The sequence below is a fragment of the Strigops habroptila genome, unplaced genomic scaffold (assembly GCF_004027225.2).
Source record: "Strigops habroptila isolate Jane unplaced genomic scaffold, bStrHab1.2.pri NW_022045577.1_ctg1, whole genome shotgun sequence".
Taxonomy (NCBI): Eukaryota; Metazoa; Chordata; class Aves; order Psittaciformes; family Psittacidae; genus Strigops; species Strigops habroptila.
In genome coordinates, this window is record NW_022651059.1 from 143,241 (window position 1) to 169,188 (window position 25,948).

General features: G+C 67.3%; 6 protein-coding genes across 7 annotated transcripts; 1 reads left to right on the plus strand and 5 right to left on the minus strand.

The window, feature by feature from the left end:
- Window positions 1-548: 548 nt before the first annotated feature.
- SSR4 (signal sequence receptor subunit 4) lies at window positions 549-2,805 on the minus strand. Its single transcript, XM_030474289.1, has 6 exons — window positions 2,574-2,805; window positions 2,267-2,385; window positions 2,101-2,175; window positions 1,934-2,023; window positions 1,773-1,838; window positions 549-1,469 (listed from the first exon to the last, which is right to left on the minus strand). Exons 1-6 carry the CDS (start codon window positions 2,617-2,619, stop codon window positions 1,365-1,367), a joined length of 501 nt encoding a protein of 166 aa, XP_030330149.1. The 5' UTR covers window positions 2,620-2,805; the 3' UTR covers window positions 549-1,364.
- A 247-nt stretch (window positions 2,806-3,052) lies between these two features.
- Window positions 3,053-6,702, plus strand: IDH3G (isocitrate dehydrogenase (NAD(+)) 3 non-catalytic subunit gamma). Its single transcript, XM_030474261.1, has 13 exons — window positions 3,053-3,340; window positions 3,886-3,927; window positions 4,337-4,348; window positions 4,531-4,628; window positions 4,703-4,815; window positions 4,897-4,957; window positions 5,045-5,177; window positions 5,535-5,668; window positions 5,752-5,854; window positions 5,926-6,072; window positions 6,191-6,285; window positions 6,389-6,449; window positions 6,535-6,702. The coding sequence occupies exons 1-13, from the start codon at window positions 3,053-3,055 to the stop codon at window positions 6,613-6,615; spliced, it is 1,368 nt and encodes a 455-aa protein (XP_030330121.1). The 3' UTR covers window positions 6,616-6,702.
- SRPK3 (SRSF protein kinase 3) lies at window positions 6,703-12,002 on the minus strand. Its single transcript, XM_030474290.1, is given in 17 exon segments — window positions 6,703-6,933; window positions 7,441-7,533; window positions 7,632-7,701; window positions 7,777-7,884; window positions 8,029-8,126; window positions 8,392-8,632; window positions 9,035-9,170; window positions 9,341-9,345; window positions 9,347-9,366; window positions 9,466-9,625; window positions 10,099-10,205; window positions 10,307-10,394; window positions 10,476-10,563; window positions 10,645-10,753; window positions 10,838-10,956; window positions 11,422-11,479; window positions 11,927-12,002. Coding segments are annotated over 17 exon segments (1,725 nt in total). The 5' UTR covers window positions 11,967-12,002; the 3' UTR covers window positions 6,703-6,748.
- Window positions 12,003-12,874: 872 nt separating this feature from the next.
- OTUD5 (OTU deubiquitinase 5) lies at window positions 12,875-18,503 on the minus strand. Of its 2 annotated transcripts, none has more exons than XM_030474285.1 (9): window positions 17,797-18,503; window positions 17,449-17,539; window positions 17,278-17,342; window positions 16,796-16,952; window positions 16,211-16,359; window positions 15,468-15,653; window positions 14,785-14,986; window positions 13,898-14,011; window positions 12,875-13,478 (listed from the first exon to the last, which is right to left on the minus strand). In XM_030474285.1, the coding sequence occupies exons 1-9, from the start codon at window positions 18,370-18,372 to the stop codon at window positions 13,360-13,362; spliced, it is 1,659 nt and encodes a 552-aa protein (XP_030330145.1). In that variant the 5' UTR covers window positions 18,373-18,503; the 3' UTR covers window positions 12,875-13,359. The 2 variants fall into 2 exon arrangements, with proteins under 2 accessions (XP_030330145.1, XP_030330144.1); XM_030474284.1 differs by having other exon boundaries at window positions 17,449-17,542; window positions 17,797-18,502.
- Window positions 18,504-19,269: 766 nt separating this feature from the next.
- On the minus strand, window positions 19,270-20,838 carry LOC115602855 (3-beta-hydroxysteroid-Delta(8),Delta(7)-isomerase-like). The gene is made up of 5 exons (XM_030474286.2): window positions 20,760-20,838; window positions 20,235-20,556; window positions 20,008-20,044; window positions 19,794-19,924; window positions 19,270-19,716 (listed from the first exon to the last, which is right to left on the minus strand). Exons 2-5 carry the CDS (start codon window positions 20,524-20,526, stop codon window positions 19,508-19,510), a joined length of 669 nt encoding a protein of 222 aa, XP_030330146.1. The 5' UTR covers window positions 20,527-20,556; window positions 20,760-20,838; the 3' UTR covers window positions 19,270-19,507.
- Window positions 20,839-21,506: 668 nt separating this feature from the next.
- Window positions 21,507-25,945, minus strand: CCDC120 (coiled-coil domain containing 120; the record flags this gene model as incomplete). Its single annotated transcript, XM_030474262.1, has 6 exons — window positions 21,507-22,872; window positions 23,177-23,284; window positions 23,375-23,510; window positions 23,620-23,661; window positions 24,444-24,618; window positions 25,850-25,945. Coding segments are annotated over 6 exons (1,026 nt in total), but the record flags the coding sequence as incomplete, so codon positions are not given.
- Between the last annotated feature and the right edge of the window lie 3 nt (window positions 25,946-25,948).

Genomic DNA, 25,948 nt, shown 5'->3' on the forward strand with positions numbered 1-25,948 from the left:
TGAGCCAGCCCATTGCGGGGGGGGGATCTGAGCCCCCCCATCGCCTACTATGGGGGGGGGGGTGCACACCCTTGGGTGCCTCATGGGAGGGGAGGGGCCCCCCAACCCCATTCCCAGCAGTCACATCCAGGGAATGATGGGAACACCCTCCCCTCCCCCCATGAGGACCTAGGGGTGCAACGTGGGGGAAACCCCCCCCTTTCAGGGACATGAGACAAGTATAAAATTAAACCTAAGCCTTTGTAAATAAGAAAAATCAGTTATAAGTGACTTCAAGCTCGGGGGCTTTGTCTGAACCGACAAAAACTTTCCACCCCTAAAAAAAGCCCAACCAAAAGCACACGACAAAGATGCTCGGACAAGATAAATCGTTGCAGCTGACCCGGGTTTAGAACCTTATGACTTTGGTATGAAATTTATCATGAGCAAAATAAGGGCTGTAGATAAAGCGCGTCTGCAATCAGCAGATGCTCAGGATGTGCTGCAGCGAAGTTTAACCGATAAGGAGCAGCCTGGGGAAGAAATCACTCACATCGGCAGCGCCACCGAACTGATCAAACCGGCGCGAGCGCTTTATCTGCTGCGCGGAGCTTAAAGACAACCAGAACACGAGCTCAGGGAACGGAAGTGAAACGACCACCAAAGACCCCTAAAGACCACGTTGTTGTGCGCAGGCGAAAACAGGCGTGGAATGATGTGAAACGATTCTGGGAGAACTCATGAATATGGAGGATGTTCCCCGGAAACGTAACGAAAACGGATGTTAAGCAGCAACGTAACCACGCTCGGTTCGATGCTCAAACGGGACACGGTAGGAGGGGGTATCTCGTGGCTCCCGGTGGCTGCTTCTCAATGTAAAACTTCATTGGAGAGTTCTTAATGAGTTCTACAATCAGAGCCCCCCCCCCGTGAGGTCAGACGCTATGTCACTGATGACATCACCCCTGTCTGGAGCCGGGTGTGACGTCATCAGCCAGCAGGCGCCCGGGGGGGGCACAGACCCCATAACAGACACAGGGAGGTGGTGGTAGGGGGGAAACCTTTATTGGGGTACAGCAGCGGGGACCCCCCCACAGCCATTTGGGAACCCCCTCAAATAGGGGGAAACCTCAAAACCCCCCGTTTGGGGGGTTAACAACAACACCCCCCCCTCCAATATGGGGGCTCTCCCACACTGAGGACACCCTCACCTCGGTGGGTGACACCCCCCCCCAGTTTTCAGGCCCAGCCCCACCCCAATGTTCTTATTTGGGGGGGGTCTTTCAGCCCCACCCCCATATTGAAGGAGCACCCCATTGGGGGGGGTCAATGTTAGGGGCACCCCATTCCCCACCAGGACATGTGGGACCCCCGGGGGGGGGGGACTATGCCTGGATGCTGCTCTTGGTGCTGAACGCCAGGTAATAGACCAGGAGGCCAATGGTGGCCGCCACCACCTCAGTTGACACCCAGGGACCGTTCCATGCGCCCTGAAGAAACATGGGGGGGTGTCACTGCTGCCCCCCCCCAAACCTCCCCCACCCCCCCTAGCACCACATTAAACCCCACCCTCAAAATCCACTCCAAAATCCCACCCTGGGACACCCCAAAACACACCTCCCCACGTTAAGACCCTGGGCCCCCCCCATCAACACCCATAGATCATCCAAACCCCCTCCAACGCACCCAAATCACCCCAGTTTCAGCCCAAACGCCCATGGACACCCCCATATCCACAAGAACCCCCACACCAAGGACCCCCCCCCCCAGCCCCACAGGCCCCCCCAACTCACCCTATGGTCCACATTGACAGTGAAGAGGGGCCGGACCCGGGACACATCCTCATTGTTGCGCTGGGCCTTGGGGGGGTGGTGGAAAAGGGGGTTCAGAGCCGGGTTGGGGGCACCCATCGCCCCCCCCCAGCCTCATGGGGGGCCATAGGGGGGGTTCCCACCTTCCGCAGGGCACTGTAGGACTCCTCATCAAAGAACTTCACCTCGTAGGTGCCCGATTGGGCGCTGCGGTGCTCCAGGCTCCAGGACACCTATGGGGGGGGGGTGTGTGATGAGCGCTGAGCCCATAGACCCCCCCCATAACCCCCCATGGGGAGCCGGGATTTACCTGATAGCGCCCTACATCCTGCCCGCGCGTGACAGGGAACTGCTTCCCGTTGACATCGGCGTAAAGAGCCACGTTCTGCGGGGGGGAACGGGGCCGGTGAGACCCGGTGTATGGCGGGGGGGGGAACCGGCAGCTCCTCCACACACACCTGGGTGGGGGGGCTCACCTGGGCGCCGTTCTTGCAGGCCAAAGAGATCTCCACCACGAAGACGCTCTCGGAGGAGATGACGGCGTCCGAGGTGGTGTAATACGAGGGCACGATGGTGGGTTCCGGGCACGGCTCGGCTGCGGGAGGCGGAGAACCGGGGAGCCGGTGAGCACCGGAGGAACCGGGACCCCCGGGACCTCCCCCTCCGAGCCCCGCCATGGGCCCCGGGACCCCCACCATAGGCTCCCACTGCCTCGGGACCCCCCCATAGGCCCCGGGACCCCCCCCCCCAAAGGCTCCCGGTACCCCGGGACCCCCCCCTCACCCGCGGCCCCGAGCGCCAGCAGCAGGAGCGCCGCCAGCACCGCCATGCCTGCCGCCCACCCGTCACAGTGGAGCGGCAACCAATCAGCGCCGCCGCCCGCCGCCGCCTGACCAATCAGCAGCAGGGAGGCGGGCCGCCGAGCGCCCCGCGGCCAATGAGAAGCGAGCTTTGCCCTTCGCGGGTGCCGACACCACGAACGACGTGGCCCTAGTGCTGCCGCGGGGGCGGGGCCGAGCCCTGCGCATGCGCAGAGCGGCCGGGGACCAGATTAAAATGGTGGCTGCGATTTATGTGGCGCGGGGGGGAAAGGCCGCGCCCAGGCGCATGCGCAGAGCGGAAACCGGGGCGCGTTCCCATGGCAACCGCTGCCGGCCGCCGACCCGGCCTCTCCCGGAGACGTTTTTAGTCGTTTTTCACCCCAAAGTGGGCTCAAAGCGCGGCCGCGGACCCGGCCCCGCTCCCGGTGCCGCCGGGACAAAATGGCGGCGGTATCGCCTCTCCCGCGCCCCTCAGGGCGCGCCGCTGTTTCCACTGCGCATGCGTCGCCGCGCCTCTTCCCCCCCCCCCCCGCACAAAATGGTGGCCGCGACTTGTGTGGCGCTGCCGGCGGCGTGAGGGAGGGTGCGGGCGGGAAGTCTCGCGAGATTTCGCGGCGTCCCTGGGCGGTGCCGACATCTCGCGAGAGCGGCGCGGCGGCAGCAGCTATGGCGGCGGCACTGCGCGCGGCGCGGCTGCTCCGGGTTCCCGCCCCGCGGTGGCCGCGTCCGGTAAGTTCGGCACCGCGGTGGGGGGGCGGGACGGGCCCGGCCCCGCGGGGGGGCCTCTGATGGGAAACGAGGAGGGTGGCGGAGCGCTGCGCTCTGATTGGCCGGATCGCGGATGGAGAGGTGTGGGCGGAATACGGCTATCTGATTGGAAGCGGCCGCGCGGATTGGCGGGAGTAGCTGTCAAGCGGCTCGGGCTCTCATTGGCTGCCGCGGTGGAGCCCTCCGGGCTCCTGAATGCTGATTGGCTGTGCGCTCAGTGAATGGGCGCGTCGGGACAGCGGCTACCCCGCTGATTGGTCGGTTTTTCTATGGGAGGCTGGTGCATGTGCCTGAACCGCGGGGGGCGCGATCGCAGCTTAATCCACATGGGGGGCGCGACCGCGTCCGTTCCCTGCCTCAAGGGACGCGGGTGCACCCCAAGGACCTGCTGCCCTATAGGGGACCCCTGAGCAGACCCTCATTAGTAAGAGCTGCATTAATGGGGGGGTCATTGGCCGCTGGGGGGGGCGCAGGCTCCTGGTTGTGACCTCTCTGTCCCCCGCCAGGCCTGGATTTCCCATGATGCTGAGCGGCGCCACCTCCCACCTGTAAGTGCCCCGTCTGGGGGGGTGGCCGTGCCCCCTCCTGGTGCCCCCAGGGTGCTCTAACGCTTGGGGGGGTCCCAGGGACGATGGGGTGCCCCCTGTCCTGGGATGGGGGGACCCTCCAACTCCCCCGTGTTCCCTCCTGGGATGGGATGGGTTTGGGGCCCCCCCTTTGGCCTCTCTGAGGCACAGCAGGGGACTGTGAGCCCTCGTTTTGGTGGGGGAGGTGTCACCGAGGGGGCTCTGAGTGGCTCCTGCTGAGGTGCTCAGGGCCCATGGGGGAGGAGCATGTTGTTCTTGCTGTGTGTGTTCTGGGGGGGGCTCCATTCCGCCCCCATCCCCTCCCCGTGTGCCAGCACTGTGACTAACTGCCCCCGTTTCTCCCCTGCGCCACGGCCGCCTGCCCCCGCAGCAGCCCAGCATCGTGAGTATGGCCAGAACAGGGACGGGGGGACCCTAAAAGCATGGGGGAGTGCATGCATGCATGAGTCTGCATGTGTGGGGGTTCTCCAGGCAGGGGACTGGGGGGAGAAGGTGGGGGTAAAGAGGAGGGGGACATGGGGGGACCAGGACACCCGGGTCCTCACCCCCCTGGTGTCCCCACAGCCGCCCCCTGCCAAGTATGGCGGCCGCCACACGGTGACGCTGATCCCAGGTGATGGCATTGGCCCCGAATTGATGCTCCACGTCAAGGAGGTCTTCAGGTGTGTGTCCCCCCCTTCTCCCCCTCATCCCCCCGCCATGGAGGAGCTGGGTGTCATGGCCACCGCTGCCCCAGGCACGCCTGTGTGCCCGTGGACTTCGAGGAGGTGCGGGTGGGCGCGGAGGCACCGGAGGCCGACGTGCACAACGCCATCATGGCTATCCGCCGCAACGGCGTCGCCATCAAGGGTGAGTGTGGGGCTGGGGACAACCCCTCTCCCCCCGGCAGCTTTGGGGATCCCCAGACCCCCATCTCCATCCCTTCCCCAGGGAACATTGAGACCAACCATAACCTCCCGCCCAGCCACAAGTCCCGGAACAACCTCATTCGGTGAGAGCTGAAGGATGGCCGGGGGGAGCAGTGGGGGGGGACGGACACGGGAGCACCAAGCCTGACCTGGGTGTTGTTATGGGGCAGGACCAGCCTGGACCTTTATGCCAACGTGATCCACTGCCAGAGCCTGCCCGGGGTGGAGACGCGGCACCGCGACGTCGACATCCTCATCGTGCGGGAGAACACCGAGGGCGAGTACAGCAGCCTGGAGCACGAGGTGGGACGCGAGCCCCAGCGCCGTGGCCACGCCCCCAATGCGTAGGCCACGCCCCCCGGGCAGAGCTGCACCCCCAATGAGGGCGCTGCTTTGGCCACGCCCCCTTCTTTGGCCACACCCCCGGTGAGAACTACCCCCTAATAGGGACACTGCTTGGCCACGCCCCCTTCTTTGGCCACGCCCTCCATTGAGGGCATTACCCCACTGGGGACACTGCTTAGGCCACGCCCCCATCTCTGGGTACATCACTGACCATGCCCCCACCGACCACGCCCGTCTCTTGCCCCGCCCCTTAGGCTCAGGCCCCGCCCCCCCGAAGCCCCACCCCCTGCCCTGACGCCCCGCCCCCTGCCGCAGAGCGTGGCCGGGGTGGTGGAGAGCCTCAAGATCATCACGGCCGGGCGGTCGCGCCGCATCGCTCACTACGCCTTCGGCCTGGCGCGCGCCGCCAAGCGCCGTTCTGTCACCGCCGTGCACAAGGCCAACATCATGTACGTGCATGGGGCTGGGAGGGGAGGGCGGTGGGGGAGGGGGGTGGGTCCGGAGCCCGTTGACACCCCCATCCCATCCATAGGAAGCTGGGGGACGGGCTGTTCCTGCAGTGCTGCAAGGAGGTAGCGGCTGAATACCCCGAGATCAGCTTCCAGAGCATGATCGTGGACAACACCACCATGCAGGTAGGTCTCTACACCCATTGCTGCCCCCAGTGCCCTCCTCCCCAGTGCTGACCGCTCTCCCCCCACCGCAGCTGGTGTCGCGCCCGCAGCAGTTTGACGTGATGGTGATGCCCAACCTCTACGGGAACATTGTCAACAACGTCTGTGCGGGGCTGGTGGGAGGCCCCGGCCTCGTCCCTGGCGCCAACTACGGCCACGACTACGCTGTCTTCGAGACCGTGGGTCACAGAGGGGAAAGGGGGGACCAGCACAGAGCTGGGGGGTCCTGATGGGAGGGGGAACTGGGGGATCTGTGGGGGTCTCCTCATCACCCCCCCGTTCTGCCATTGCCTGCAGGCGACACGGAACACAGGCAAGAGCATCGCCAACCGCAACATCGCCAACCCCACGGCGGCGCTGCTCGCTGCCTGCATGATGCTGGACCACCTCAGGTGGGCGGGGCTTTGGCTGCGGGGGGGCGGGGCTGGGGGTGTGTGTCCCTTTGGGGTGTGGCTTCCTCATTTGGGCGTGGCCTCACTCTGCCCCCCCCCTCAGGCTGCACAGCTACGCCACCACCATCCGCCAGGCCGTGCTCGCCTCATTGGACGATCCACGGGTAAGTCCCACCCCTCCAACCAATCCCCGCCCTCCCATTGGTGCGGCACCACCAAACCCCGCCCACAGCCTGGCTCCGCCCCCAGACGCACACTCCCGACATCGGGGGACAGGGCACAACCTCGGGCGCCGTCCAGAGCATCATCTCGCACCTCTCCCACGCCTGATTGGCTGAACCGGGCCACGCCCACACCATGAGACCACACCCACTCTATCATGAGACCACGCCCCTAATAAACCCCCACGGAACCGCCTCCTGGCCGCGCTGCGCGTTTATTGGCTGCGGGGCGGTGGGCGGGGCTAGGGGCGGAGCCAGGGGTGGCGCAGGCACTGAGCGGCCGTGGCACGCCGCGCCGGCTCGAAGGCCAGCATGGGCCGGAGGAAGCGGGCGAAGGCGGCGGCCGCCCCCCGTGACCACTCGTACTTCTCCTGCAGCACCGCCCGCAGCCCCCAGGGCCGCAAGTGCCGGATGTGCCGCAGCTCCCCTGGTGGTGGTGGGGGTGAGGAGTTATGGCCTCAGATATTGTGCTATCACAGTAAACCCCCCCCTCACCATGAGGCTCCCAAGCCCAGCCCCATACCATTGGCCACAGCCCCTGTGGGTTCAGGTGCTTGTAGAGCCCAGTACCACCCCGAGGCTCCACCCCTTCATTTGCATAGCCCCGCCCCAAAAATGCTTTCCTCCCTGGCTCCTCCCCCAGGCTTTAGCCCTGCCTCCAGGCAATAGCCCCAGCCCAGCCCCTTTTCTGCCTTCCCAGCTCCTCCTCCTCCTCTTACCCCCGCCCCTAACCCCACTCTCCCTCTTTAGCTCTTCCCACCCGCTTCAGCCCCACCCCTAACCCCACCCTCCCTCTTTAGGTCCTCCCACCCACCTTAGCCCCGCCCCTAACCCCACCCTCCCTCTTTAGCCCCACCCACCCGCCTTAGCCCCCGCCCCCTAATCCCACCCCTCCGTCTTTAGCCCCGCCCCCCGCCATGGCCCCGCCCCTCACCGCGCCGGTTGAAGAACTCGCGGGAGAAGCGCCCCCCCAGCGCCACGTGACGCGGGATCTCCCCCAGCAGCTCGATCACGTGGGCAATGTGGTCTGCGGGGGGGGGGTGGTTGGGGCACGTCAGGCCCCGCCTCCTCTCATAGGCTCCACCCCCTCCCCGAGGCCACGCCCCCTCCCCAGGCCCCGCCTACCCTCATCCCTGCTGTAGTCCTCCCCTGAATGGGGCTCGAACAGGTAGTCACCCGTGGCCAGCTCGAAGGCCTGGGGGGGGCAGAGCGGGCCAGTGAGGGGCTGTGGGGCTCGCCATGGGGCGGGCTATGCGGCAGGGCCCCTCACCATGCAGGCGGTGCTCCAGATGTCAGCAGGGGGCCCGTAGCCGGCCCCCAGCAGCACCTCCAGCGCCCGGTACTGCCGCGTCTGGATGTCCTCAGTGAAGTGCCGGTGCTGGGGGGGGGGGAAGCAGGTCACCTCCCCCTAAGGGCAACCCCTGTACCCCCATCCGTCCCCATGCCCCCCACCTCTTCCCAAGGTGCCCCCCATTCAATGGGGGGGCCCAATGCCCTTGTCTGCCCCCCATTGCCCGCTCACCACCCAGCAGCCATTGCCCAGGTCGGCGATCTTGACGCGCAGCTGGGGGGCGCAGCGGGGGTCCAGGGGGTTTTCCTGCCCCCCCAGGAGCCCCCCACCTGTGGGGCAGCAGCAGGGACATCAATGGGACCCCAAGAACCCCCCCCAAACCCCACTGATGCCCCCCAAGACCCCAATATCCACCCCCAATTTCACCATTCACCCCCCATAGAACCCCCAATTGCCCCCTCATTCCTCCATCTCCCCCAATATATGCCCCCAGCTCCCCCTTGTGCCCCCAGTTCCAACCCCCCACCCCCCTATACCTCTCACCACCCCGAATTGCCCCCCACATTCCCATTCCCCCTACCCCACTGTACTGACCGAGGGGCTTGAGGGGCCCCCCTGAGCTCCCTGAGATGAGGGAGCTGGACGTGGCGGTGAGAAGCGAGTCTGAGGCTGAGCTGGGGCTGGGGGGGCGCCGGGCCAGGAGCCCCCCCGAGGTGCAGGAGCTCCCCGAGAGGCCGTCGCTGGAGCCGCCGGCCGGGATCGTGTGCACCCCCGAGGAGGAGGCGCCGCTGGGGGGGCTGCCCCCCCCCCTCCTCGGGGTCCAGGGAGGCAGCTTCTGTGGGGGGGAGAGAGACCCCTGAGACCCCCCCAAACTTGAGAGGGGTCCCCATGGCCCCCCCCAACAACGGCCTCATGGACCAAACCCCAGCGGGACCCCCCAAACCCTCATGGAACCCCCAAAACCACCCCCAGCGACCCAAAGCCCCTCCCAGGGAGGCCCAAACCATTCTATGGGGCTCTCCCCCTGCCAGCACCCCTCAGACACCTTCAAACCATCCCCTGGGGCTCATCCCCCACCAAACCCCCCCCAGGGAACCCCAAACCATTCTTCTATGGGGTTCACCCCCCCAAACCTCCCTTGGACACCCCCAAACCATTCTATTGGGGTCTGTCCCCCACCCCCCCCCCACCGGGACCTCAAAACACCCCCTATGGCTCCCCCCGCCCCGGCACTGACCGGTGTCACCGGCGCCCCCTGGCGACGCGCCGGGCTCCCGCAGCCGCTCCAGGTCCCGCAGGCACTGGGCCAGGCGCTGGCTCTGCCGCCGCCGCTGCCGCCGCCGGCGGCGCCGCTGGGCCCGGGAGAGGCGCTCCTGGGGCGGGGAGCGGGGAGCGGCTCGCACGGGGCACACGCGTGTGCGAGGAGGTGCACGAGGGGGGGCACACGCGTGTGCGAGGACGTGCACGAGGGGGGGCACACGCGTGTGCGAGGACGTGCACGAGGGGGGGCACACGCGTGTGCGAGGAGCCGTGTGACACTCACGGGTCCATCCTGCGGCGCGGAGCTCACTGCAGAGAGAGCCGGGGTTGGGGGGGGGGGTCAGTGTCAGAGGGGTCCCCCCTGGGCCAACCCATTGAACGAGGTGGGGGGGGGAGGTTTGGGGGTACCTGCGCTTTGTGGGGGGCCCCCTCCCCGGGCCCATCGGGCTGCCTCGGCCGCCAGTTGCCTCACGAAGGGCTCCCCCACCTGCAGCAGCACGTTCTCGGGCTTGATGTCCGTGTGGATGATGTTGCACTTGGTGTGGAGATAATCCAGCCCCTCCAGCACCTGCAGCCGGCACACCGGGGTCCCCACGGGGCTCTGGGGCAGCCCATGGGGAAGCTGGGGGGGGATTTGGGGACCCCACATGGGTCTGGGGGGGATTTGGGGTCCCCACGGGGCTCTAGGGCAGCCCATGGGGAAGCTGGGGAGGGATTTGGGGACCCCTCATGGGTCTGGGGGGGATTTGGGGTCCCCACTTAGGTCTGGGGCAGCCCATGGGGAAGTTGGGGGGGGATTTGGGGATCCCACATGGGTCTGGGGTGTAAAGGGGATGCGGAGGGGATGTGGGGGAGATATGGGGGATATATAGATGGGGCAGAGGGAAGTGGATCTAAATGGGATGTGGAGGGATGTAAACGGGATATGGCAAGACATGTAAAGAAGATGTAGGGGGTATGCGGGGGGATATAAAGAGAATATGGGGGGGATGTAAAGGGAACGTGGGGGGGGGATATGGGGTGATGCGGGTCCCCCCTCACCTGCCTCACAATGCTCTTGACGCAGGGCAGGGGCAGCCCCTGGTAGTTGGACTTGATGATCCAGCGCAGGAGCTGGTGGCCCAGCACCTCCAGCACCATGCACACGTCTTGGGGGGGCCGGTCAAGGAGCACGTGGCCACCTTGCACCCCCCCATGGAGTGGACACTGGGAGTCATCCCCCCCAAAAAACCCTTCCCGAGGAGGATACGGACACCATTGACCCCCGAGATCTTGAAGTCATCGATGAGCTGCACAATGTTCTCCCGCTTCGGGTCGCTGGGGTCTGAGTCACGGACCTGGGGGGGGGCAAAAGGGGGGTTGGATGGATCCGAGGGGGGTTTTGGGGTCCCATTTGAGGGGGGTCCGGCCTCACTCACACATTTGAGCAGCTTGATCTCATCCAGCGCTGTCTCCGTGTACTGTGGCGCGCTCTTCACCACCTTCAGCGCCACGAACCGCTTGCGCCTAGGGGGGGGACACAGAGGGATTGAGGGGACCCCCCCCGAACACCCCCCCCCTTTGTGTCCCCCCCCTTTGGGCACTCACCGGACGTCCCAGCAGAGCCACACGGTGGAGAAGTGTCCCCACCCCAACTTCCGCACCACATGGTAGCGCCCATTGAAGAGGTCCCCGATGCGCACGGGGTAATACCCACCTATGGGGGGGCATGGGGGGGGGTGTTTGTCACCCTGGGTGCTGGCCCCCCCCAACCCCCCCTCCATGCATGGGGCACCCCCACCTTTGCAGTAATCGCGGGGGTCCTCCTGCTCCCCTTCATCCAAGCCCAGCAGCCCCTCCGAGAGCAGGGGCAGGGGATGGGGGGGCTCCGGTGATGTATCCTCAGGGGGGGTCGGGGTCCTGGGGGGGGGGGAACCACAATAGGAACCCAATATCCAGCTCCTGGCAACCTCCCCAAACGGGTGTCTCCTCCCCCCCCCCGGGGGTCCTGTCAGGGGTCTCCCCCATGCTGGGGAGGGGGGTGCACAGGGTGGTACCACAGGGGGAATGGGGGGGGGTCCCCTCAGGGGTCTCCCCTATGCTGGGGGGGGGCCACAGGGTGATACCACAGGGGGAATGGGGGGGGGCGGAATGAGGCATTCTGGGACATCACCCCCCCAAAATAGAACTGACCTCAGGGCCCCGTGGGGTTAAAAATAGCCCCGGCGGGGGGAGGGGTGGCCCCGGAACGTGCCCCCCCCAAAAGGGTTCTACTTGTGTGTGTGTGTGTCCCCGGGGCACAGAGACCCCCCCCATGGCTGAGGGTCACAGGGGGCTCCGGGGGGGGGGGTCGGGACCCGCTGCCCCCCCCAGCCCCCCCCTCACCGCGGCGCCGGTTTCCGCTTTTTGTCCTTTTTGCGCTTCTTCTTCCTCTTCTCTGGATCTGGGGGGGGTCACGGGGGGGGGTGTCACCATCAGCACCCCCCAACAGCCCCACAATGACCCTGTGTCCTCCTCCCCCGCCCCGTGAGCCACCTTCTCCCACCAGAACCCCCCAAACCTCCCCCCCCCCGGTGCCAGAACCCCCCTTTTCCTCCCTCCCTCCCTCCATAACACCTCAACCCCCTTCTCTGCACCCTCTGTGCCCCCCTCGCTCCCCCCCATTGCTCCTTTTGACCCCCCGGTGCCCTTCCCAAGACCCCACTTTCCCCTCAGGACCCCTCCTCAGACCCGCCCCGTTCCCCAATTCTCCCAAGACCCCCCCAAACCCTCCCTAAGGCTCCTCCCAGGAACCCCCCCGAGAGCCCCCAACACCCCCCCCAGCCCCAACACTCCCCCCAGCCCCAGGGACCCCACTTCCGCCCCCCCATAATTCCCCCCCCCCCCCCACCGGTCCTCGCGCCCGCCGCTGCCCCCCCGCGCAGCTCCATGCCGCTCGCGCCCGCTTTGCTCGTGCATCGCGCCCCCCCAGGCCCCGCCCCGAGAATTAAAGCCCCGCCCACTGACCAATAGGAAGCCTCCACCGGCCCAAGGCCACGCCTCTCGCTCCGCCCCCCGGTCGCCATGGAGACGGGAGCCGCGCGGGGTCCTAGCGCCCGCACGGGGGCCGTTCCCGGCAGCTCCTTGTCGGGGAAACCACGGGGTCGGGGTTGAAAAGACCTTTAAGAGCATCAAGCCCAACCGCTGCCAGCACTGCCAAGGCCACCACTAACCCATGGCGCGGAGGAGCTCGGCTACACGGGGTGTGAACGCTTGCAGGGACGGTGCCTGATAAGGGGCCCCCCGAGCCTTCCCTTCCCCAGTCTAAACCCCAACCGGCCGCTGCACCGGGTCTATTGCGGCCATAGAGCAACCCCCCCGGTGCCCGTTCGCCGCCCCCCCCGGCCCGGCCGCTGCCGGAGGCTCCAACCCCGCCGCTGCTGGCCCCGACCGGGGGGGCGCTGAGCGCGGGGCGGGCGCCGACACGCACCGAGGAGAAGCCGCGAACCGGAGCCTCGGTACGACCCGGCCTCACGCCGCCGCGCTCCGGAAATGACGCTTCTCCCTTGTTTCACCCTCCCCCCCCTTCCCCGCTGCTGATTGGCTCCCGAGGCGGCGCCGTCATCAGTGCGGGACGCGAAACCATGGCAACAGCGCGGTAAACACCCAAGGCGGGAGGGAGGGGGCACCCCAAGACACCAGAAAGGGGGGGTGTGTCCCCAAAACACCCCCGGGGGGCAAAGGGCATCACCCCCTATGCAAAGACCCCCCCACTTAGGCCTTGGAAGGAGCCAGCACCGACCCCCCCCCCCCAGCGCCTAGGCCCCCCCCCCGTGGTGGGGAAGAGGCAGAGACGGGGCCGGGGGGGCTGCTGGGCATCAGTTTAATAACAGGGCGCAATGGGGGAGGCAGGACCCCCATTCCCACCCCCTCCCCCACCCATGGGGGCGAGGGGGTCGCAGGATGCTCTGAGAGGGGGCGGGGGAGGGGGGGCAGAGGTGGGGACCCCCCCCCCCGACAGCACAACCCCATTGGGAAAGAAAGGGGAGACCCTACAAAAATAGGACACCCCCCCCCTTCCCACCCCCCCCACCCCCCTCTTCCTTCCAGCTGTAATATGGGGGGGGGGGGCGGCTTCTCTTCTCCCCCCTCTTCAGCAGAGCCGAGGCTCATCCCGCGGCGTCCAGCGCTGTGTCCCCCTCCCCTCCCTGGCCAGGAGGTGGAAGGGGGGGGGGGGGCTGTTGTGTGTGTGACCCCCCCCCATAGTAAAACGCCTCCCCCCCACCTAGAGGTCCCTGGGGGGGGGCCGGGGGGGTGCTGGGGGCGCAGTCCGGGGGTTCAATATCAACTCTTGTCGGTGGGGGGGTCTCTGTGGCGGGAGGTCTTCATGGTCTCCAGGTACTCCTGCTGCGAGACGGCCAGCACCGATGCCAGGATCTCATCGTCCTCCCAGTCGTTGAGGCCTGGGGGGGGGATGTGTACAGATTACTATGGGGGGGGCATACAACATGACACATCCCCCCCCAGATCCTCTGGGGATCACCCCTGAAGAGCTGGCAGCAAGTGCTAATGGGGGGGTGGGGGAGGGGGCAGAGCTTGGTACCCCCAATGGGAAGGATGAGACTTTGGGGCATCTTCTCCCTCCCCAAAGTGTAGCAAAGGCAGATAAATCCCCCCCCATAAAGAGATTTCCCCCTCAGTCCACAGTTGAACCCCTCAAAACACACCTTGACCGCCTCAAACTGAGAAAACCCCAACAAAGACACCTCTAACCCCGCCCCAACCCTAAAGCCTCCCCCAGTAAAAGCCTGCGCAGCCCCCCAAGTGCATCTTCCCCCCAGTTTGGGACCTTCCCCCCCAGTTTGTGCCCCCCCCCGCTCACCGAAGGCAGTGGGGGACATCTGCTGCATGATGGCGCGGCATTCCAGCGCGGGATACAGGGACACCAGCGGGGGGGTGGCCCGGCCCCCCCCCGCCCCCAGCTGGCTGCTGGTCCCTGGAGGCGGGGGGAAAGGGTCAGACACCAGCCCCAGGACTCCCCCCACCCCATACAGCAATGTGGGGCTCCCAGTGTGGGGGTCCCTCCCCCCCCAGCATCCTACAGGGACCAGTGTGGGGCCCTCAGCAGTCAGTTGAATGCCCCCTCAAGCAACTTGTAGCACCCCATAGCACCCAGTTTGAGAACCCCAGCACCCAGTTTAGGCTGCCTAGCACAGCTTAGCATGAAGTTGGACCCCCCCAACACATTCCAGCAGCCAGTTTGAGTCCACCAGCACACCACAGCACCCAATTTGGGCTCCCTAGCACCCTACACCACCAAGCTTAGACTCCCCAGCACCTCACAACATCAAGTTTGAGTCGCCCAGCACCCAGTTTAAGCCTCACAGCCCCCCACAGCACCCAGTTTGGGGTCCCCAGAAACCCCACAGCACCCAGTTTAGAGTCCATAGCACCTAGTTTGAGTTCCTCAGGACCCCACAGAACCCAGTCTGAGTTCGTAAGGACCCCATGGCAACCAGTTTCAGCCTTAGAGCACCCAGTCTGGGCTCTCTAGCAGCTCTTAGCACCCAGTTTGGGCTCCCCAGCACACTACAGCACCCAGCTTGGGCTCCCCAGAACCCCACAGCACCTCATTTGGGGTCCATAGCACCCAGTTTGAGTTCCCAGAACCTGATATAACCCAGTTTGAGCATCACAGCACCCCATTTGAGTCCCCCAGCACCCAGTCTGAACCTCACAGCACCCTATAGCACCCACTTTGATTCCCACCTGGGGCACAGGGCGAGGGGGGTTTGCCAGTGGGGGGTGCTCCGGGCGAGGGGGGCTTGGGGCCGGGCGCCTCGGGGTGCAGACCGGGGTGCTCGGGCGATGGGGCTGCGCTGCGGGGCCGGGGCGAGCGCCCGCTCCACTCCTCCAGGCCGCTGGCGGCAGCTGCCGTGGCCGAGCTGCACGTGGCACTGGCCTTGCGGGGCTGCGGGGACATGGGGACACGTGTCACCCCCATGAAGTGATGGGGACATGGCGACATGTCACCCCCATGCAACGATGGGGACATGGCGACGTGTCACCCTCATGCAACGATGGGGACATGTGTCACACCCATGCAGTGATGGCGACATGGTGAGGTGTCACCCCCATGCAGTGATGAGGACATGTGTCACTCTCATGCAATGATGGGGACACACGGCCACAGGGCCACATGTCACTCACATTCAATGATGGGGACACGTGTCACCCCCACGCAGTGACGGTGACGTGTGTCACCCCCATGCACTGATAAGGACATGTGTCACTCTCATGCAACGATGGAGACATGGTGATGTGTCACCCCCATGCAGTGACGGGGACACGGGGACACGTGTCACCCCCACACAGTGACAGGGACACGGGGCCGCATGTCCCCCACCATGCAGTGATGGGCACACACGGAGGGGGGCCATGGGGACACCCACCTGCCGCGCCTGCTTCTCCTGGTCGCGCAGCCACTGCAGGTAGGACTCGCGGGCCACTTGCTCCTCGATGGCCTCGTTGGTGGCCTCCCAGTCGGTCGCCCGCTTCTTGTCCTCCAGCATCTGCTGCTCGATCCACGACTCCTCCGACGTCTTGATGGCGCTCTTCATCAGTGACTGCTCTGCCAGCTGGGGGCGGGACCACGCTGGGACACGCCCCCTGTTCCAAAGGCCACGCCCCCCACCCTACAGCAACACCCATACTAAGCAACACACCCCGGGACACGCCCCCTTTTGAAAGGCCACGCCCCCCGGCACAACAGCCACCCAGCAGGCCACGCCCCCCGGGATGTGTGCGGCCACACTAAGCCACACCCCCTTTTCATTCACACATCAGTCTGGGGCGGGGCCACATTCGGCTACTCCCACCTTCGGGCCACACCCCCCATTGAAGGCTCCCCCTCCCACCCATGAATGGGGCTGGCAGCAGGGGGCGTGGCCCTGCTTGGCCACACCCCACCTCTAGGCCACACCCCTCTTGGACACACCCCCTCAGCCAAATAAGGAGGGGTTCCACGTGGCCACGCCCCCTCCCTGGCCCCACCCACGCGGGGAGGGAGGGCCCCAGGACCCATAGACCTCCCCTGCCCCATGGCAATGGGGAGTCTGGGGGTCCTCTGGGCTTGAAAGAGGGGAGCCCCCACCCCATGGCTTGAGAGTCCCAGCCCCCCCCTGGCCCCACTGACCCCCGGTTTGAAGGAGGGCAGCCCCAGCCCCACGCCGATGGTGGCCTTGTTGGGGTTGACGACGGAGTTGTAGTGGATGTTGCGGTGGTAGCTGACCCGGATGGGCTCATCCTCGTTGTGCTGGATCCCGTGGAAGGTGTTGATGGGCTCTGTGGGGCACCCCATCAGACACCTCACCCCTACACGGGGACCCCCCAACAGCACCCATGGGGATGCCTTGGCCACTACACAGGCCTGTGGGACCCACTCCCCAGCAGCCGGCGACCCACAGGAACCTCCCCAGCCACCTGAGGACCCCACATAAGCCCCATTGGGGCCCCACAGGAACAGCAGCTCTCCCTATGACCCCACAGATCCCTCCCATGACACCTTGAAGACCACACAGACACCCCAAGAAGCCCCTCAGCCCCCACATCCCCACTCTGGGGGCACCCCAGATATCTCTACAGCACCTTGGGACCCCCCAGAACACCATTAGAAACCCAGGGCACTATAAAGGCACCATAAAGAACTCCAGGAGCACCCTCCCAGCACCCCAGCGACCCCGGTCCCTGCTGTCCCCAGGGCCCAGTGGGGCAGACGCACCAGTGCCATACTGGTAGACCTCGACGGGGCGGTTGTACATCTCGGCCATGGCCTGCATCTCGATGTGGTTCCCATGGCACGTGCTCTTGCGCTTGCGGTTGATGTAGGTGGTGAAATCCTCCGTCACGTAGTTGGAGAAGTAGTCGGCATTCTTCATCTGCCCAAGTACGGGACACGGAGGGGGGGTCAGGGGACAGAAGGGGACATTGTGGGGCAGCCCTATGGTGGCAAAGGGATGCTGGGGAGGGGGTGCTGTGGAGCATGGGGTTACCCTGGGGACAGTGGGGGAGCCCTGGGGCCATCAGGGACATGGGGAAGCACTAAGGAGGAACGGGGCCGAGCAGCCCACCCGCCTCCCAGTGCTCCCTGCAGCATCCCAATCCACCCCAGTGCAGCCCAGTCCCCCCCAGCCTCCTCCCAACCCCTTCCTATTGCTTCCCAGTGTATCCTTCCACCCCCCAAGAGCCCCCCCAGCCCCTCACCAGATAGTCCATGCAGTGCTTGCGCACCACCTCGTGCATGTCCTGGTCTCCGTACACCTGGTCCGCTGATGGCACCGGGACACAAAGGGGGTGGCATCAGCCAGTGCCCGCGGGTGCTGGGGAGCAAATTGGGGGGGTGGGGGTGGAACGGATGGGGGGCACGGGGCTCACCCACGGCCCGGAACAAGCAGGCTCCATCCTCCTTCATGCGCTTGATGATGAAGCCTTTCTTCTCCCGCAGCGCCTTCTCGAACCGGTGCTCCTGCTGGAGACACAGCCGGGCTCGGCATCGGGGCATGGGGGGCGAGGGACCCCCCCAGGGCGACGGGGGGGGGCCCTTCACCGCATGGCGAGGACCAGGGTCCGTGGGTGACGCAGGCACATGGGACCGGGAGGGGACACGGACCCTGGGGAGCCTCAATCACCACCTTGGAAGGGACAAAACCCAACTCAGCCCCTCAGACACCCCCCCCCGGTGTCCCCGACCCTTCCCCGTGGCCCCCCCGGTGCCCCCCGCACCTGCTCGGCCGTGGCCGGGTCCAGCTCTACCCTCCCGGCCTCATACTCATCCTCGCTGTTGTAGCCGCCTCCTGCCTCATCGGGGCCGGGGCTGCCACCGGGGCCCAACCCCAGCGCCAGCCCCATAGCTCCGGGGCCGCCGCAGCCGGGCCCGCCGCCACCGGGCCCCCCGCTCGGGCCGGCCCCTCCGCGCCGCCGCCTCTTGCTGTGCCCGGGGCCGCCTCCTCCTCCTCCGCCGCCGGGCCCGCGGGGCTCGGGCAGCCCCAGCGCCGCCGCCTCCAATCCGAGCAGCGCCCCGGGGCCATCCCCAGCGCCGGGGCCGCCGCCAACGGGACCTCCGGGGCCGGCGGGGGGGGGCGAGCCGGCGGCGGGGAGCCCGGCCCAGCCCCGCAGCGGCGGCGGCGGCGAGGCCCGGGGCCGCGGCCCCCCCACCCCGCCGGGGCCGCCGGGTTCACCCACGCCGCCGGGGCCGCGATCGGGGCCTACGTCCGCGCCGCGCTCGGGGCCGGCGTCCGGGCCCGAATCAGCGTCTCCATCGGGCGCCGGAACCGGCTTCTTCTTCGGGAGGATCGTCATGGCGGGGCGCACATGGGGGGGGCGGCGGGACCGGGGAGGGGGGGGGGGGGGCGGTAGCGGACCGGGGGGGGGGGCCCGGACCCCCCCGGGGGCGGCGGCGCGCGCGGAGCTGTCGGGGTGCGGGGCGCTGCCGCCGCCGGGCCCGTGTCAACATCAACAGCGGCGCCCTCTGACCCCGCGCCGCGCTTCCGCCTCGCCCGCCGCCAGCGTTCCCATTGGCCTAAGCCGCCGCCGGCGCGTTCCTATTGGTTGGAAGCCGGAGCGGAAGTCCCGCCCGAAAGGAGGCCGGCGGGGAGGGTGGAAGGCGGGGGAAAGGGGCGGGACAGGCGTTGCCCTGGCGACGGCGCGGCTGCACGAGGATTGGGTGGAGGGAGAGGAGGGGGCGGGGCGAGGAAGGGACGGAGCGAGCACTGATTGGGTGGAGTGCGGAGAGGCGGGGTCGAAGGGGGAGCTGGCTCTGATTGGGAGGTGGAGAAAGAGGCGGGGCCCAAAGGAGAGCACGGGCGGCGGTTGGCTCGCTGCGGAGGCGGGAGTTAGTGAAGGAGAGGGCGCTGATTGGGTGACGGCGCCGACGGAGCTGGCGCTGATTGGGCGACGCGGGGAAGGCGGGACTCAAGGCTGGAGCAGGCTCTCATTGGCTGCCACGCCAGCAGCTTCAACACGCTGGTGACGGGCGGGATTGAGTCAGGATCTCCCAATCCTGATTGGTCCGAGGGAGGCTTAATCCCGCCCACACCACCCTCCCATTGGCCACATCAGGCGACCTAATTTCCCATTGGCTGACGAGCAGCAGAGCAGAGGTGTTAGACACGCCCTCTCCTTTGACACAGCCCAATCAGCTGTCAGTCTCCATCAGGCCACACCCCCGGTCCCACCCGCCCAGCACAGACCTACAGCTCCAATCTCCGCTCCTTTATTAACACCCATCGCACGGCCCCAGCCATAGGGTGGCCCCCCCCGGGTGGACCCAGAGGTCCAGCCCCACATCCCTGAGCTCATGGGGGCCCAACACGAGCCCCAGCACCCCCCCGAGGTCCCTGGAGGATGCCAAGACCCCCCCCCGAGTGCTGACCTCGCTTCGTGGGGGGGAATCTGGCACCCGCGTGTTGCAGAGGGGACCCATCAGCACCCGTGGTCAGTGGCTCTTGTGGCGGGGTCGGTCGAGGGCGCGCTGGGCGGCAGCGAGGTGGCGGCAGGAGTCGACCAGGAGGGCGCAGGGCACCACCACCCACACCCCATTCAGCCCCACGAAGTAGCCCCAGAAGTAGAGGGGCCGGGGGTCGCTGTGGCTCCAGCCTGCCAGTCCCTCTGTGGCGAAGTACAGCACGTCCCCATAGAGCTGCCCTGTGTGTGCGGAGGGAGACACGGTTGGGGCTGGGCGGGTGGCTCTGGGGACATGGTGGGGGTGGTCCCGGACATACCAAGGGAGACGACGAGCTGCAGGATGTAGCGGGCTGGGTGGCGGCGCAGGAGAGCGAGGAAGGTGAGGAAGCTGAGGGGACCCCAGGCCCACGCTGTCACTGTCTCCATGGCCACCGTGAAGTCATCGCTCCTGGAAGGAGGGGATGGACAGAGCAGGATGAGCCGAGACCCTCCGGACACCCCCTTCCCCACCTCCCCCCTGCCCCCACTCACGTCATGTAGCGGCTGTCAGCTTTGGCGTACTCCTTCCCTGTGGGCAGCAGGGGTTGGTGGGTCCCACACCCCTCCGGGACCCCCAACCCCACCCCATGCCCAGGGAACCCATTTCCATACATCGACATCCACTGACACCCATGGGACCCCCCCCAAAGGGCACCCAGCCCCTGCTCTCCCACACCGCCGGGTCCCAGCCCATTGCCGTGCCCCGTCCCGGTGCTCACAGACGTCGGCCAGCAGCCCGGTGTCGCCGGGCAGCTCCCGGTGCCGGATGCTGAAGTACCCCTCGAGCACGCTGTGGATCCCGGTGCACAGGAGGAACCAGCCCAGCGCCAGGCGGTGGGCGGGGCTCCGCGAAGCCCCGCCCCTCGCCCCGCCCAGCAGCCAACCAAGAGCCAGCAGCCCCGCCCCGGCCACGCCCACCAAGCCCGCGCTCTGCCAGCCGGGACGCGCGGCGGCGACGTAGCCCGGCAACAGCAGAGAGCGCGGCCAAAAGGGGTGCGCCGTCGTCGTCATGGGCACGCCGCTACGGTCACCGCTGTGTTGCTAGGGGATGCGAAGGGGGAAGTGGGATGAGGGAGCGGGAACCGGGACCCCGGCACCGGCCCGGTCCCCCCACTCTCAGCACCGGCCCCTTCCCCCACCTCAGCACCCCCCCATTGCCCCCAGCACCGGCCCGGTCCCTCCAGCGCCGCCCCGGTCCCCCCTCTCCGGTCCCCCCCGGCCTCGGTCCGCGCTCCCGCCCTCACCTCAGCCGCGCCGCGCCGCTCTCCCGCGCTCCGCCAGCCCCGCTCCGCTCCGCTCCCTCCCTCCGCCGCGCCCCCGCCTCCCGCAGCCAATGGCAGCGCTCTGCCGCCCGGCTGGCCAATAGCGCCGCGCCCCGCCCGCGGCCTCCGCCCGCTGATTGGCCGCCCCAGCCGCTGGGGAGATGTGGAGCCAGGGGGAGGAGCGGGGGTTGGAGAGGGGGCTGGGCTTAGCTTAGGAGAGGGGCTATTAGGGGCGTGGTCTCGTGCTGCCTATGGGCGTGGCTTCTTCGGGGGGCGTGGCTTCCGCCCATTGAGCGGCGCTCACCACGCTCTCTATAGGGCCCACGGGCATCCCCCCTCACAGGGGCCCTACGCTCCCTCCCATGGGCCCTATAGACACCCCCCCGGGCTGTATAGTAGCTGTATGGACCCCTCCCAAATACACAGGGGCGATAACGGCTCCCTGGGGCCACATATACCCCCCCCCAACGACAGAGGAACAGCGCTGGGGCACTATAGAGCTGCTCAGGCACATATAGATGCCTTCAGGGGTCCATATGCCCCCCCCAAGGGGGTATAGCTGCCTGGTACATCCCTTCCACACTGTGTGAGTGATACAACCCCCTCCCCAAGACTCAGAGGATGTAGGGGACACCCACCCGCCCCCCCTCCGCCCATAGGGAGGTATGGAATCCCTATGGGGCCATACAAGCAGGTACGACCCCCCTAAAGAAGGAGCCAGACGAGGAATGAATGGCAGCAGGTCCCTTGTATTGAACCCGTCTATGCCCCCCCCACCCCAGCCAGACCCCCGCTCCCGAGGGGGGGGGGCATGCGATGGGGGCCCCCCCAAAGCGGCTGCTCACCAGGAGTGGCCGGGGAGGGCCCAGGGTTGGGGTTCCCCCCCCAAAACATGGGGGGTGGTATGGAGCGGGTCAGGGGGTGGGGGTCACACGAGGGTGCCGGGGGGCTGTGGGTCCGGGGGGGGTGGGGGGGGGGCGGGCACAGGGGGAGTGTCCCCCGAGGCCCTGGGGAGGGAGGGACAGAAAACGGGAAATAAAGGAAATAAAGAACAGAAAATAAAGGGAAAAGAGAAAAAAGAGAAAGAAGAAAAACAGGAATTAGCCCCCCCAAAACAGCCCCGGACTCCCCCGCGCCCCCCCCCCCAACCCAGGGACAGGGCCCCCCCCCCCAGAACTCAGCATAGAAAAGAAAGGTGGGGGCAGGAGAGACCCCACCAGGAAGGGACAATGGAAGAGAGGGGGGGATTGAGGCAGGAACCACCCACATGTGGGGGGGCTGAGGGGGGGGACCCCAAACTGAGGCACTTGGGGGGGGGGGTCTGGGGATCCACCATGGAGCATGGAGGGGGGGCCCAAAGCGGACACAATGGGGGGGTTTGACAGGGTTTGAGGGGTCCCCAATTTGGGGACATTCGGGATAGGACTGGGGGGAGCGAAGGGGGGGGCAAACAGGAGTTATTAGTGCCCCCCCCAAATGGGGGCCCAATTCAAGTCACTTGGAGATCCCCAATGGACGAAGGGGGGGCACGCAATGGACACCCTCCAATGGACGGGTGGGTCCCCAAGGCCCCTACTCCCCCCTCCCTTCTGTGTGGGGGGGTCCCACATCACATCACCCCCCCCCTTAGAAAAGAGGCGCCCGGTACCCGCGGGGGGCCCCGTACCTGGGCGCCAGGGCCCCGGCGTAGCTGAGCGAGTGGGGCAGGCCGGGGGGGGGGTCTCTGCGGCGGGGGGGGGCCCATGCGGGGCCGGGGGGGGGTGGCAGCAGGCGGGGGGGGGTCGCGGCCGGGGGGGTCCCCGTGTGCCGCAGGTACCAGTCCCGCAGCCCCTCCAGCGCCAACCACTTCTGGCTGCGGCGCTGCTCCGCCGAGGGGGGGCCCCGGCCCCCGGCTTCGGTGGGGGGGGGAGGTTGCTGCGGGGGGGCGGCGCTTTCAGGGGGGCCCCCCCCGCCCCCCCAGTCGATCAAGGCCTCGGAGCTGTTGCTGCGGCGGGTGCGGGGGGCCTGGGCCGGGGGGGCGGGCGCTGGGGGCCCCCCCAGCTGCGAGTCCTGGCTGCCCGACCAGGGCCGGGGGGGCAGCCCCGGGGCCTCCGGGCTGGGGGGCGGACACACAGTGAGAGACACCCCCGAACCCATCCCATACACAGTGTAATTGCCCCATTGACCCCCCAAATTGCTCCATAGATCTCTGCAATTCCTCCTTAAACCTCCCTAATTGCCCCATAGCAACCTCCAATTACCCCACAGCCCCCCCAATTACCCCATAGCCCCCCAAATTGCCCCACAGACCCCCCTAATTGCCCCATAGCCCCCCCAATTACCCCATAGCCCCACAAATTGCCCCACAGACCCCCAAATTTGCCCCCATGACCTCTAACTGCCCCCCCGGTGGCACCCACCGGCACAGCGGGTGCCCGCGGGCGCAGGGGCTCCGCGCCAGCACCGGGGTGGCCGGGACGCTGCGGCCCTCGAAGCTGGATGCGCTGCGGGGCAGGGTCCGTGCTGGGCTGCGGGGGGGGGGGCACAGCACATTGGGGGTGATGGGGAGCCCCCTGCAATAGGTGCTATGGGGGGGCAGGGGGGGAGCACACACGTACCTGGCGGGGCTGGCGAGGGAGCTGCGGCGGCCATCGGGGACCCAGGGGGGCCGGCGGTCGGGGCTGCCGGGGCCGGCCCGGGGGGGCGAGGGGCGACCAGGGGCCACCGGGGGGGGCTTTGGAGCGGGCAGGACCCCTGTGGGTGGGGGGACAGCATTGAGACACAGGCGCCCCCCCCACCAACACCCTGTAATTGCCCCATAGCACCCCCCAGATTGCCCCATAGTCCCCAGTCCATCACTCACCGTTCTCCAGCACGGGCAGGTCGCAGAGGGACCCGTTCTCATCTGGGGGGGGATAAAGAGGGGGATCAGTGCCAGTGGCGACCCCCCAAGCTTGTGCCCCCCCCCGGGCTGAGCACTCACCATGGGGCTGCTGCCATCCATAGAAGTGTCACCCCCCCGGTGCTCTGGGGACCCCCCAGGCCCCCTCTGGTTCTATGGGGACCCCCCAACACCCCTCCCTAGTGCTCTGGGGCCCCCCCAGTGCTCTGGGACTCCCCCCCCAGTGCTGTAGGACCCTTCTGTGGACCTCTCATGTGTCCCCCCCCCAGTGCTTTAGGACCCCCCCCGATAGTGTGGGGCCCCTCTGGGGACCTCCCTGGTGCTTTGAGGCCCCCCCCAGTGCTTCAGAACCCATTTGGGACGCCCCCAACTGCCCCCCCCGTGCTTTGGGGCTCCCTTCGGTGCTGTATGACCCATTTGGGGACACCCAACTGCCCCCCCGGTGCTTTGGGACCTCCCCGGTGCTGTAGAACCCATTTTGGGGACACCCCCCTGCACCCCCCCCTCCAGTGCTTTGAGACCCATTTGGAGACCCCCCCAACTGCCCCCCTTGGTGCTTTGGGACCCCCCCCCAGTGCTTCGGGACCCATTTGGGACCCCCCAACTGCCCCCCCCTCTGCTTTGGGGCTCCCCTCGGTGCTGTATGATCCATTTGGGGACCCCCCAGGTACCTCCGCACTGTTTTGAGACCCATTTGGGGACCCCCCCAACTGTTGCCCCCGGTGTTTTGAGCCCCCCCCACGTGCTGCAGGCCCCCTCCGGGGACCCCCCCGCCCCGCACGCACCGTGCGCGGGCCCGAGCTGCGCGCGGAGCTGCCGCAGCCGTTGCGCCGCCTCCGCCTGGAGCCGCTGCCGCCGCCGGCGCTGCTCGGGCGCGAGCCCCGGGGCCGCCGCGAGGCGCCGCGCGGCCTCCACCACCTGCAGCTGCAGCGCCACCTCCCGGCGGGCAGCGCGCGCCGCCTGCGGGGACAGCGGCGGGACACGGCGGCGCGTGGGGACGGGGACGGCACGGGACGAGGGACACGCGGGGGGCAGCAAGGGACGGGGACAGCACGGGACGAGGGACACGAGCGGGGCAGCGTGGGGACGGGGACACCATGGGATGAGGGACACGAGGGGGGCAGCAAGGGACGGGGACGGCACAGGATAAAGATAGGGATACCGGGACACAGCACGGGAAATGGTCAGCAAGGGACAGGGACAGCAGCAGGGACACTATGAGATGAGGACAGGGACACAGACAGGATGGGACAGAGCACACCATGGGACATCAGCAGACAAACACACCATGGGACCGTGACAGAAATGCCACAGCACAAAGACACCAATGAACCGGGACATCACAGCACAGGGACAGCAGCACGGACACGAATGTGGACACCACGAGATGGGAACAAGAACAACATGGACCAAAGGCAGCATGGGAGGGACACAGGGATACCAAGAGACACCAGGGGACAAGGGCAGCATGGGACAGGGACAGCGTGGGATGGGGACAGGGGTAGGGATACCAACGGACAAGGACACCATAGGACAAGGACAGCAGCAGGGACAGGAATACGGACCCCAGGAGATGTGAACACGGACAACATGGGGCGAGGAGAGCATGGGATAGAGACAGGGATCCCGGAGGCACCAGGGGACAAGGTCAGCATGGGACACGGACAGCAGCAGGGACACCATGAGACACGCACAGCATGGGATAGGGACAGGGACAGCGACACCAACACAGACAGCGTGGGGCAGGGAACACCATGGGACACCATGGCACGCAAGCACAACATACAACGTGCACAGAACAGGACAGGGACAGGAATAGCAAAGGACAGTGACAGGGCGCGATGGGCACAAGGACACAGCAACAGGAACGCAGGCGGTGTTGGACACGGCCAGGGACACACGGGGACACGGCCACATGGAGCAGCTCCGGACAGGAATGCCAGGGGACGGAGACAGGGAGGGACAGGGACGCAATGGGACGCCGTGGGATGGGGACACCAGGAGCCAGGGGCCACCGCAGGGGTACAGGGCCCCCACAGGACACCCCCTCCCACAGGGCCCCAGGGGGCCACCCCAGGGGTCTGGAGCCCGGGAAGTGCCACCGCCAGGATGGGGTCCCTGCAGGGGGGGGGCAAATTTTAGCCTCCCCCCCCAGCTCCTCATCCCCCCCCCTCCATTGCCCCTCACGTACCTCAGGGAGGGAGCCCCGGGGGGGGGTCCGGCGGCGGGGGGGGGGCGCCTGTGGCCGCTCCCCAGGCTCCAGCGGGTACTCGGGGGGCAGCTTCCCCCG

Bases quoted from the DNA above. Each gene is read 5' to 3' on its own strand.
- SSR4 (XM_030474289.1), bottom strand. From the start codon at position 2,619: ATGGCGGTGCTGGCGGCGCTCCTGCTGCTGGCGCTCGGGGCCGCGG. The intron at 2,176-2,266 runs GTGAGCCCCCCC...TCCCCCCCGCAG, and splicing joins CCTGCAAGAACGGCGCCCAG to AACGTGGCTCTTTACGCCGA. The intron at 2,024-2,100 runs GTAAATCCCGGC...CCCCCCCCATAG, and splicing joins AGGATGTAGGGCGCTATCAG to GTGTCCTGGAGCCTGGAGCA.
- IDH3G (XM_030474261.1), top strand. From the start codon at position 3,053: ATGGCGGCGGTATCGCCTCTCCCGCGCCCCTCAGGGCGCGCCGCTGTT. The intron at 4,629-4,702 runs GTGTGTGTCCCC...CCGCTGCCCCAG, and splicing joins CACGTCAAGGAGGTCTTCAG to GCACGCCTGTGTGCCCGTGG. The intron at 5,178-5,534 runs GTGGGACGCGAG...CCCCTGCCGCAG, and splicing joins ACAGCAGCCTGGAGCACGAG to AGCGTGGCCGGGGTGGTGGA.
- OTUD5 (XM_030474284.1), bottom strand. From the start codon at position 18,372: ATGACGATCCTCCCGAAGAAGAAGCCGGTTCCGGCGCCCGATGGAGAC. The intron at 17,343-17,448 runs GTGAGCCCCGTG...CGGTGCCATCAG, and splicing joins CTGCTTGTTCCGGGCCGTGG to CGGACCAGGTGTACGGAGAC. The intron at 14,012-14,784 runs GTGGGAATCAAA...CCCCGCCTCCAG, and splicing joins CCCCTCGCCCTGTGCCCCAG to GGACCAGCAGCCAGCTGGGG.
- LOC115602855 (XM_030474286.2), bottom strand. From the start codon at position 20,526: ATGACGACGACGGCGCACCCCTTTTGGCCGCGCTCTCTGCTGTTGCCG. The intron at 20,045-20,234 runs GTGAGCACCGGG...TGCTGCCCACAG, and splicing joins CGGGCTGCTGGCCGACGTCT to GGAAGGAGTACGCCAAAGCT. The intron at 19,717-19,793 runs GTATGTCCGGGA...CCGCACACACAG, and splicing joins GCAGCTCGTCGTCTCCCTTG to GGCAGCTCTATGGGGACGTG.